Source organism: Sinohyriopsis cumingii, chromosome 11 (genome assembly GCF_028554795.1).
Source record: "Sinohyriopsis cumingii isolate HCF-2022 chromosome 11, ASM2855479v2, whole genome shotgun sequence".
In the NCBI taxonomy this organism is placed as follows: Eukaryota; Metazoa; Mollusca; class Bivalvia; order Unionida; family Unionidae; genus Sinohyriopsis; species Sinohyriopsis cumingii.
This window is the reverse complement of record NC_142971.1, coordinates 83515900-83528436: the sequence shown is the minus strand read 5'-3', so window position 1 is coordinate 83528436 and position 12537 is coordinate 83515900. Positions and strand designations below refer to the sequence as shown.

The 12537-nt window shown below is 35.8% G+C and overlaps 2 protein-coding genes across 6 annotated transcripts in view; one reads left to right on the top strand and one right to left on the bottom strand.

The window, feature by feature from the left end:
* Nucleotides 1-2422: 2422 nt before the first annotated feature.
* The window catches only part of LOC149788873 (uncharacterized), a 23254-nt gene continuing 13139 nt past the window's right edge, over nucleotides 2423-12537 (bottom strand). The window contains exons 1-2 of one of the 3 annotated variants that reach the window (XM_089975007.1): nucleotides 8844-9345; nucleotides 2423-8360 (exon numbers count right to left, since the gene is read on the bottom strand). In XM_089975007.1, the coding sequence (XP_089831133.1) occupies nucleotides 6898-8322 (1425 nt within the window). In that variant the 5' untranslated portion in view covers nucleotides 8323-8360; nucleotides 8844-9345 and the 3' untranslated portion in view covers nucleotides 2423-6897. Of the gene's footprint in view, nucleotides 8361-8755; nucleotides 9346-12537 lie in introns of those variants that run through there. The other 2 variants (XM_089975005.1, XM_089975006.1) reach the window with 2 other exon arrangements.
* The window catches only part of LOC149788872 (uncharacterized), a 22379-nt gene continuing 19303 nt past the window's right edge, over nucleotides 9462-12537 (top strand). The window contains exon 1 of one of the 3 annotated variants that reach the window (XM_089975001.1): nucleotides 9462-10779. In XM_089975001.1, the coding sequence (XP_089831127.1) occupies nucleotides 10158-10779 (622 nt within the window). In that variant the 5' untranslated portion in view covers nucleotides 9462-10157. The remainder of the gene's footprint in view (nucleotides 10780-12537) is intronic. The other 2 variants (XM_089975002.1, XM_089975000.1) reach the window with 2 other exon arrangements.

Here is a 12537-nt window from a genome sequence, read left to right as displayed (position 1 = left end):
TTCCAACCCAATTCAGAAAGTTAAATGGTCGAACCCCAATAACCGACAACAACTTATTCTTACGATCCAGCATCCATTTTGCTTTGCTTCACCAGACCTTAAAAAACACATAGTTTCAATTAGTTAATAGTTTCCGTCATCTCTTTTACTTTGTGGTGGTTTTTACCTGTTCCCCTAAGAGACTGAATAAGGTCGTCAAGAAATACGCCACAAGATTGATTTTCTACAACAGATCCCGGATATTAACTTTGCACACGCATAGCTATCCTGTTTGTAAACAGTCAATTGCATATCAGTGTAAAGACATGATACTGTTTGCCATGGAACTCAAAGTACTGGCCGTGTCCTTGACTAGGTACATTCCCGATATTGATAGTACACACAGTTCAGCGTATAGTAGCGTCTCTTTCGAAGACTGTGGTATCTTCCACACCACACACCAAGAATTGCAACACTATTTTCTTGAGACTGCAATAAATTCAGTCATGAACCTAAATTTATCTGAAAATCAACTGAACTGTTGAGAAACATTTAGAGGTGTTTGGATGCTTTAAAAATGTATTATCTGTGTCTCCAGTTGTAGTTGACTAGAAACGTAAATTTAAAAAATTTGAATATTTTTAATTGAACGCCAAAATATAATATGCTTTATAACCATATTACGGACATAAATAACGTATACAATGCCGATAATTGCAGCAACTACAATGCCAAAGAAGTAAATAAAGTTATATTGTTTTATCACATAGTAGGTATAGTTTTCCTATAGTCTGTGCAGTTTCATATGTTTGATATTACCACACGTTAAAATATCACTTTATGTGATTATGATTGGTCCAAATAAGCCCATGAAATTAGTGTGCAGTATCATCTTTATTGACTGACTGGGATCGTGGGAAAACTTTTTTAACCCCGCCTTCTGGAATGTTTGGTTTTGAATGAACATTTTTAGCGGCCATTTTTAAACTTGACTCGCGAAAGGAAATTGAGAAAAATTTATTTCTGCTTTCTGAATATGGATATGTTACCCCCACAGGGGTTTGTTTTGTCATGTATAACAATATCATAATGAGAAAAATGGCGTAAAACTACAAGACAAGAACAACAATAAGAAGTAAAACTAAGGGTATTGCCTATTTGATGGTGGAGTTGGAGGAGGGAGCGGTATATCTGTAACATTTAAAATCCACCATATATACAAGCGTGGTTTAAATGTAAACGTACAGAAGTAAATAAACTCACCTCTGTTCACAGAAGAATTTGGTCATAATTGTGTCTCCTAACTGGCAGAACTTTATCCAACCGCAACATCTTTATGCAGTATATATGGGATGCAAATCCGACTCAAAAATAAATTTGTTTACGTCTTCAGTACAGTCTATAGTTCCAGTCAAATACTGTAAATATCCGGTCACAAATGCATAGCACTAAATGTGGGAATTTCTACATCCAGTAATCCCATTTTACATAAAAATCGTAGCGTGGTAATGTTTTGTTCTGAAAGTGACACTTGAGGGAAAACATTTACTCTAGGCCCACTGTTTACCGTATCAAACAATGTGTCATCATATCGCATTTATTATTCTGTTTTGAAAAAATGAGTTTTTCTTATAAAATGTTCTGTTTATTCGGATGAAAGCTTTTCTTTGATTTATAGTTTGTTAAAAAATACAATCTACTTTTACTACTTCAACCGTTTTTGGGACTATATTTTATGCACAACAAATGAAAGGTGCACCGTCTCTCAGAATGAGCAAAATTATTCGTTCTTCTTTCTATTGAAATAATTTCCACTGAAAGAAAAACTGTGTGATAAAAAGAATCTCAAATGGGCAATAATTTAATATTAAATTTATGAAACTCGTTGAATAATTTCCAGCTTTTGCGAGGCTAGGCTCGCAAAGCTTGACATTATTCAACTCGTTTCATAAATTCAATATTAAATCGTTACCCATTTGAAATCCTCTCTATACACACCTTTACTTGGGCTATATTGATGTTCATGGCGTCATGGAAAGGCACAGTTGGTCGAGATAATAAGAAACCCAGAATGGCATGTACGGTTCATGCATGTGTTGCTTGGAGATTTCTTTCGTCTGAAGCGCAAAGAGCTAGTACATCTCCGAACACAAAGATCAGCAAAGTAACGCAGACAAGATGAAGATGAATCAGAAAGCGTATTTGTACTCAAGGATGATTCCCAATACACAAGTCCAGGCCTTGCTGGTGATCTCCATTGGCATCGACAACACGTCCTAGACTGGACTAGGATGACGGTGAATACGATGTTAATAGCTTTATGTTGTTGTTGCAATTGAAGGCCTGTAATTACAGGTTACATATGTTGCGGCGTATTTGAAGAGGTCCCAGTATGGTTCATTTGGTCAGCCCGAATTAAAAAAAGAACTATAGATAGTTTAAATGTAAACATTTTTTTTTTATTAAGCATATGCATATGTAACTGAAAGTAAACATTTTTATGAACCATGCGTATATGTACCTTTTTCTGATTGAACAAAGCTATAGACAACCTGTTGACTGTGAAACATATTCCTAAATTACAGAATTGAGAAAACAAATACAACAAAGCAGTACCAACTTGATTAATTGGCGACACGTCTTTGATATTTATGATGTCTCACAAAAACAACAGGGAAAAGAATAATACAACTCCGAGCATATTATTATTATTTGAGCAGCATCCTCGAAAAAATCTGAATATTCAATTATTCGTTTCTGACAACCCTGCTTTCCCTCTTTCGAGTGCACTTAACATATAGTTACACATATTGCTGTAGACTGTATGAAAACTAATGTGCATAAAATGTAAGATGACTGAAGTTTTAAGAATGCGAAGCGATTAGTAATAACAATTAACAATAGGACTCCTCTTTTTGTGACCCTGGTCACACACACACACACACACACACACACACACACACACACACACGACTCTATGGTCTTTAGCAAAGTAACAGAACAGAGCGATATCCTTTCAAAATTCAATAAATAATTTATTTCCCTAGAATGCGAAGTGACAAGTGTTAAAAGAACTTACGATTTTTTTACAAATTTAATCTCAGTTAATATTATGAATTCAAATACAAGTCCTAAGGATTAAAGCTCTAAATATACTTAAGCGGTATGTGATGATGTGAATAGTGTGGCCCATGTCGTGGTGATGTGCCAACAGTCATTTGTTAGATCACAATAATACAAACCTATAAAATATCAGCATTTTAAATTTCACTATAAATCTGTTTCCAGGAATGTTAATTCAGCACTTTCTATTTTCAGAGAAGAATGTCATGAATTAGATTACTTGAATAAATAACTTCTAGCCCAAATTAAATACCTGACACAACAATAATACAACTGATTCGGCTCAGATCTTCCACCACGAGTGAATAAAGTTTAGATAAACAAGATTATATGGTCTTCTACTTGATCTCAGGTCAAAATTACCATTTTCTACCAAAAAAGACCATTATCTCCTGGAAAATGTAGTTCTGCAAGATTTCATTTGTTTACAAGATCAAATCATAGCGATACTTACACGGTCGATTACAAAAAGTATAAATGTAGTAAATAACATGTATACCCGGCATTTCATGTTGAATTTCTAATGTTCTGAACTCTGATTGAGATAAATAAGTTGTTTGCAAAATTAAAATCAATGATTCAGGTCAGGCAGAACATGAATTCGATTTTGGACAAGATCATGTCCAAGATACATGTCCATGGCATATATTCAATAAAATATCATTCAAACAACACAAATTAAATATACATAACTCTCTCTCTCTCTCTCTCTCTCTCTCTCTCTCTCTCTCTCTCTCTCTCTCCACACACATTAAGTATGTACAGAATATATTTCTAAACTCCACTGAGTAAAGTATATGGGAAACTATTACATAGGTAAACAGTCTCTCTAGGTTCTTATAATAGCATTAAGTAGTATCATACTGGAGTATGTTATTCTTTTGATATTGTTTGGTCTATATTCTAGTAATAGCTATAAATAGTACCTTAATGGATCATAATAATATGTGAACATTGTAAGTAATAACCATTTTGATAACTGTCTATAATTATTCTAACAATATCTGTAATTAGTTTGATAATTGTGTATGTCAATTATACGTAATATCCATCTAGATAACAGTCTGTAATTATTCTAATAATAACTGTAATTAGTGTGATAATTGTGTATTATTCTAATAATATAATAACTATAATTAGTATGATAAATTTGTGTGACAATTATACATAATATCCACCTTGATAACAAAAAGTAATTATTCTCATTTTATACTAATTGTAATTAGTAGCATAATTGTTTATACCTATGGTACGTAATATCCATCTAGTCTGTCTTTATTCCAATAAAGCTGTAAAAATTATCATAAAAAATTTGCATACTGCACGTAAAGGCAACCTTGATTAAAGTCATTTTCATTGTCAACAGCCTCATGCAAATTTCCATTAAATTTCGAAACAATATTTGTGTATTTGACAACATTAAAATTTCCCAGTACTGAGCAATGTGACTTTCAAGAACGTATGTATAGTTATAAAACCATCTTTGTATTTTTCAGTTATGTGTGTAGTTTCCATTGCATTCAGTAAGTAACCTATTTTCTCATACTTCAATCATACGTGTATTTCCCGTAGTTCAGATCTCTCCGGTGGCCTAAGAGGTTAGAGCGTCAACCTCGGATGCGGGAGGCCGTGTGTTCGAACCCCTAACGAGTTATACCAAAGGCATATCAAAATGGTACCATCACTTGCCTCGCTTGGCGCTCAGGATTAAGAGGTAGGTGTCCGAACTCGTCTGCCTGGTGTCAGAATAATTTGACTTGTTGAGACTTGATACTACATGATTGTTTCATGGTGCCCCACTGCTAGAGAATTGTTAAGGCTCCGCTAAAATTCTAAATCACACACACGCACACAAACACAATTACACTAGTAAAACGTGTTTTCCTTACTTAAATAATATGTGTATTTTCCGTCTCGTCAGTTATATTATTGTTTCCCTTATTTCAGAAATACCTTTATTATCCTTTAGTTGAGTAAAACGAGTATTAAAATACTTTACTGCAACAAAGTTGAGACATCACTGTCTTTACTAATAGAAAATAACACGACTGAAATAATTCACCATCAGAAATTCACGTTTTGTGTGTTTGTTGCTACTTGTACACTTTTAAAGTGTATTCTTTCAAATTGAGAAGAAATGAAAAATTAAGTTTTATCTGTTACAACGCCAAGTGTTAATGGGGGTATGTGCATAAGTTAAAATGACAGCACATGAGCAAAATTCACTTGAAAAATACTCAATCACTGTCAAACGAAATGTAACTATGTACATTGTCTGGAATGGTATGTATGAATTCCACCGTTATACATGTGTGTTTGGTGCATTTATATCAGAAATATGGTTCGTAATGAAATCACAAATCGATTTTGTTTCTTCTTTTATTTTATTTTGAGGGTGTTTGGGGGTTGTTGTTTCGCTATGTTTTATAATGCCTTTACTCTATTCAGCTGAATTCTCAAGCAGAATCCATTTATTTTCTTAGAACTAATTACACTAACACAAAACTGCTGAACAGAAATTTAAAGTGAAATATTTCCAGTCAAACTGCTATCACAAATACCTGATATACAAAATGATATTATTTGTCAGGAAAATGGACCTTCTATAACAATTTAAAGACCGAATTCCAGTAATAAAGATAGGTGTAATAAAGAGTGAAATTAACGTACCAATCATAACATTTCAAAGACCGAATTCCAGTCATAAAGGTAAGAGTGAAAATAACCTCCCAATCGTCGGTTTACATATTAATATTTTTCTATTCACACTTCACGTTTTTTGCTTTTGAAACTGAGAGACTATTATTAGTTTTTTGAGGTGTTTCGGGGGAGGGATTTTAGTACATTACACGTTCACATTTCATTTTATTTGCATTTTATGTTTCTATTCAAACGGAGAAAATTGAGTATTCTATCAGAATTTATGTTTGAAAACGAATCGAACAGCGATATCAGACGATTAGCATTATCACGGTCTATTCAAATCGTCTGATTCATACGATGTTTAATCGGACGATTATCAATATCACCAGTTGATTCAAATTATCTAATCCATACAATGTTTAATTATCTCAGACTCTAAATATTCTAAATTCAAAGCGTTTCCTTAATTGCCAAAGGATTCTACAATAATAACAACAGTCGGGTATGGACTCTAACGTGACTAATGATCAATATAAGTATCACCTGAGATAACACCTTTTGTCGGTACTATCTAATAATAGAGATCTTGAGTAATAATAATAATTTTATGGTATGGGTTCCAATGTGACTATCCTTCGATATCATCGTCTGCATTAACACCTTTCGTTGATTTTCTCCTATAAGATTCCTCTTGGATAGAGAAATGTGATTTGTACTTAAAAATAGGCCAGGAGTAGGTAACTTTACATCACCACCCCATGCCGTTATATTTTCAAGAATCTATACTGACTTTAATATAATTTCTTTCGCTTAGCAATTTAATTTCACAAGCAAATTTGACGAAATCACGTCACTAATTGTAAGGCAGTCGTGTCACTTGTTTTCTGATAACCACCGACAATATGAACAAAACCTTTAGGACATGTGAAACATACATACATACATACATACATACATATTAGACTACTTTTTCTTTCAACTATTTTTGCCCAGCTTTTATCTCACACAGTAGCTATGGATAATGTATGTTTCTCCATGCATGTTTGTGATGGCTGTGTTAATACAATTGCCATGAAGTTCATATATGGGATGGTAATTGTATTAAGTTCATATATGAGATGGATTTGTATGCACCTTCTCCGATGTCTGTCGCTATGTTGACCGACTTTCAGACGTCCGTTCGCCTTTTCGATTCGCTCGAGAGCACACGCAAAACACACTGGCGATAAATTCTCTAAATTTCAAGTTGTAGAACCCGTAGATAAACGGATTGAGGACACTGTTCAGGAAGTATGAACGGATTCCGATTGAAAACAACACTATCTGCAGGTCTGACATTCGATTTACTAAGTACTCCTTTGAGAAACTCTGCCACCCAGCCAGACAGAGATAAGGGAGAAAACTAACAATGAAGATGATTGTGATCAGAAGCGTGATCTTGGTGTACTTATCAGTATTTATATCTGTGGACTTTCTTTGAGTCAGATGAGACACGGACTTGGGTCTGTTGAAAGCTTTTATAAGACTGGTGCTATTATTGCACAAATTTCGGTCCATAGACCCACCACCTCCACTGATCTCTAGGGAATCACGAGTTTTCTCCTGGTACGATACAGTACCTGCTTTTTCTTCCAATTCAACCAACATTTTACTTTCATCATTGTATACTGATTTATCTTGGCCTATGTGTGTATACTTTTCTTTCACAACTGAAGTTTCTTTCTTAATTTTGTCATCTTTTGTTTGCACATTTGCTACCCCTTTTGAAATGTAATGTTCCATTTCTGAATGGTTACTCTGCATTACTGTTATACTGGGCGAGCTCAACTCAGCACTATCGTCGTAAATCTGAAGTGAGTCTTTGTGTTGACTTAATTTTCCAAGAGGGCCCGTACACTTTTTTCTGATGTTTTTCACGCTAATTAACTGTTTGTAAATCAACACATACAATACAATTATCGCTATAGTTGAGATAATGAACAACAGGAACTGGATTGCATTGAACGCAAGCAAATAAATCCGTAAGGACGCGTCTTTAACTGTTGTGCAGTCGTATGCCTGAATGACCTCTGATCCGTGAAACTGTACATCTACTGCCACGACTGAATAGAAAACAATGCTTGGCCAGGAAATCACACAGGCAATCAGTGTGGAAATGACACATATCAATTTTGCCTGAAAAACCGTGATCTGTTTCCTGAATGGAAGACAAATTTTCCTGTATCGTTCTGTCGCTATGGCAATTAGAATTATTCCAGAGGATATTGTACAAACGAAATTCATTGTTCTGAGTACCTTGCATGCAGTAGCATCTGGAAACAAGAAGAAAAACCTGATGTCCACTATTTCCACTGGCATTGATATAGTACAACTCATTAGATCGAATATTGCTAAAACTACAATAAAGCAAGTAGTCGGACTACTCTTTGTCTTATACCCGTAGAAATAACAAACAATAGCATTGCCAACAAACCCCGTAAACATCAGCACTCCCATATATATGAAAACTGGAATGAGCAGGATGGCTATCTCATCGTTCATTCTCTGCAGGAGATCCGTCGCAGACGAGTTGTTCATGATGAAGGCTTATAAAGTGATACTTGCTTAAAACAATTCTGAAAATAAAAGAAAATATTTCTTATTGGACTATGCATGGTGCAAAATATTAAAGTATATAAAATGTACAAGTTTTAACCCCCCCCCCAAAAAAAAAAAAAATAAAAAAATAAAAAAACTTCATTCCACGTTTCGTGCTGAACGTTGAACGTGTTTTAAACAAGAGATTCGATTTTAATTTTACCTAGCCATGCATAAATATTTTTTGACCTGTGTGTTATTGCTTTACGTACCTGTCTGATATACTTTTGCATACCTGTGAGATATACCTTTACGTTATTGTGTGATATACACTTACGTACTTGTATGATATACTTGTACGTACATGTCAGATATACTATTACGAACCTATGTGATATTCTTTTACCAACCTGTCTGATATACATTTACGTACCTGTACGATATACTTGTAGATCATTAAACGTTACAGCGTAATATATTACCAAATATCCGCACCAAAGCAAAATTTCTACTTCACATACCGAATCCGAATAAAGTCACAACTGACCCCTCTCTATATTTCCTTTGTATTTTTGTATATTAAGAGCTTAGAAATATTCCCACTTTAAAGATTCAGACGAATATGAACGTGTTAACCATACATGAGTATGGCACGTCCGGTGCAGGCCCCGTATGATTGAAGCCCCTCAGTTTGAGTGTGCACTCGGACTCAATTAAGTGTCAGTCGTAAACAGTTTCTTTCTGTTTTGTGCAACATCCTGCTAAAATTCAACAATTTCGATCTGAATAAAATTTAAAACATTGCACACTGTAAGTGTTGCATTATTTAACATATTTATCACGTTTTGTTGGCGATGGATACAGCGTCTGCGTCAAGGTTAATGTTGTGTGTATCGACGTTAATATTGTGTGTGTTGACGTTAATGTTGTGTCATCGACGTTAATGTTGTGTGTGCGGCTATACTTTGTTCATAAGGAGATATTACGAATACAGTTTTGACAAATTTGGTGGTGGTGGTGGTGGTGGATGCATAGCTTGTATTGATATAAACTATTTACATCTCATGAATATTAATACGCATCGTTACCATGCGCGTATATGTATTTATTAGGACAGAATTTTTCAGTACAAGTAACAAGATTGGAAATTCCTCTAAATTGTGTTAAGAGTAAGTTTTGATTAAATTGTATTAGAAGTAAATTGATAAATCATATTGGAAGTAATCTTCTACTAAAATATATTGAGATTTAATCCATTTATTCGTATCCTACTATTCAACAATTATTGCGCTATTATGATCAAGTACGAACCGTCTATACATACATTTCCCTTGTATCCTAAAGTCGGCACACAAAGAAAAATTACATGTAAGTACCGCATTGCGGAAACCTAAAAAAAAATCATAAGCTATTACTAATCGCGCTGACGTTGTAGAATTGTCTGTCTAATGACGTACATAGATCTAGACAATAATCTGTAAGAGACTACGAAGCCTCATTTGAGATTCTGGCCTTCGCAAGGAGCTAGGAGCGCGCCATATTTGGCGTTGTCTTCAGAAACTGGTATAAAAACCCCAGCTGCGGGTCAACACCAGTTTTGCTGGTCAGAAGCTCAAATAGACTTTTGTCTTTACAGCTCGATCCCGAGTACCTTCAATTCCCCAAGAATGTAGTCACGTCTTCATCATCGAGTGACACTACATCAAATGACTTGAACTTCCTTCCTTTCTTCTCTCTCTCTCTCTCTCGGAATTGAGAAACGGATTAAGTTAGACTTTACGAATTATAAAACTCTTCGTAAAAGCTGGTGGAGAACAAATTGCAGAGAGAATATCATGAACAAAGGTGCCACCCCACACAACTACAACTTAAGAAACAGAATCGCCACACAGCTACTGAGGCCGTCAGATTTCACACCACCCAACTACGCCACATTAACCCCAGAAGCGACAGCGCCACTACTTCCACATGATAACCGCCTTATTCCATCGACGTCACTTCTGCTAGACGGTGCAGCAGCCATCTATACATCGCCCGTGACAATCTACCCACCTCTGACTACCTCACAAACGATTTCCACAAGCTCTACAAGTACCCTGACTACACCTACCATAGCACCAGCGATCCAACCTACGTCCGATTCAGATTCAACCAACCTAACAACGCCAACGACCACTCCAGTACTAGTGACCCAGCGCCCAGCCGAGTGTACCACAACATCATTTGGGAGCCCCAGCCACCTAGATTCATTGTTGGACACAGTCTCACCGGTGCTCGTGACCCCTAAAAGTACTCTTTTTACTGCGAACTCATTAGACTTTACACCAACTTTACCGACTGTGCTAAAAGATAGAACATTAACGGCTCAGCCGTCTAACACAGGACACGTTACTTTAACACCACCTGAATATTATTCTAGGAGTGGTACGATTTTTGGAAACAGATTCTCAGAAACAGGTATGTCTTCATCTATTAAATTAGAAGTTTTTAATGGAGATCAATCTCAGAATCCTGTTAAATGGTTGAATCATTTTATACAATGGGCTAAGTTTTATGAACTATCAGAAGCAAAGATCTTGAATGCTTTTCCCTTTCACCTTCAAGGGCATGCTAAAATTTGGTATGATACATTACCAGAAAATGACATAACCAATTGGCACAACCTAGTCACTGCATTTAAGGCTAGATTTCACAATGACGATGTCATTTTAGATCTATCAATTTTGCAAACTCAGCAAGGGTCTTCTGAATCAGTTATGGACTATCTAAGTCGCCTTCTTCAAATTGCAACTAACAAAACAATTCCAGATCAAGTTTTATTAGCAGTGGCATTGAATGGATTGAAACCTTCCAGAAAAAGGATTGTAATGACCCAAAATCCAACAAATATGGCAAATTTACGCCAAGCAGCAGTTTTAGCTGAGAAAGCCATGGCCACTACTGATAACACTGACCTGTCTGCATTTAACACACTTTTAGATGAAGTAAAACAACTCAAAGACGAAGTAAAAGTTTCGAATTCAATACAAAACCAGTACATCAATGCATACTCTCAATCTCACGCACTCGCTGACACCACAAAACAGCAATGTAGCCCTCAGAACTCACACTACCAACAGCGCGGTATGTATTACAAACGCAACACAAATTTTCCAGTACAACCACCGACGTTTCCAAACAAATACACTGACACTAGCTACACATCTCAATCATCACGTGGTTCGCGCTACCAGCTCAAACCACAAGGCCGTCCTCTCAACCCTTGTTTTGGCTGTAGCGGACAATGTACGTCAAGAGCAGTCTGTCGTGCACGCAATGTGCAATGTTATTTTTGTCGCAAGATAGGACATCTATCACGTGTGTGCATGACGACACGAAAACAATAGGGATACGTATCTCACGGGAGGACACAAACCTGTCGTGAGTATCACCAACAGCAACAAATCACGCTAGTCACACCTATTCACAAAAATCTAGTACCAATTTTTGTTAGAGACAAACAAACAAATGCATTAGCAGATACAGGCGCAACAATCTCGGCCATCAATTTAAAATTTCTTTATCGTACAGGAGTAAACTCTAGTCAGTTTCAAAACTCAAACATTTCTCAAATTATTGGAGCCGGAGGTGAACGTCATAGTGTTTCAGGGTTGGTTCAACTTAATTTGAAAATAGGAGGCATACGCTTCTCTCACTCATTCTATGTAGTACCTAACTTAAATCATTCAATTATTTTAGGTATTGACTTTTTGACTAAACACAAAGCTGTCGTGAATTTAGATAGACAAACGCTCTCTTTGTTAGACGATACGGTAACCATAAATTTGATTCATAACCAGGCTGGTTTGGCACGCGCCACGAAACACACAGTGATCCAACCTAACTCAGTCAGTACAATTGCAGTAAGTATTAGTAAAATTCCCAAGGGAACGCCTGTTTTACTAGAACCGACTTACAGTATGTCAAACTCTACAATTATTCCAGCTAGAACACTTTTAACAGTTTCTAAAAAGAACTTTTTACAAATTATTAACCCAACTCCAATGCCAATGCAAGTACGTGCCAATACAGTATTAGCATGCGTCGATGTACTACACCCGCAAACAATATTTACCATTAATGAGGACACTTCTGATAGCAATGACACACCTAATATCATGAATACGCAGTCTAACAAATCACAAGAACCAATCAATTTTGACTTACACTCTTCAG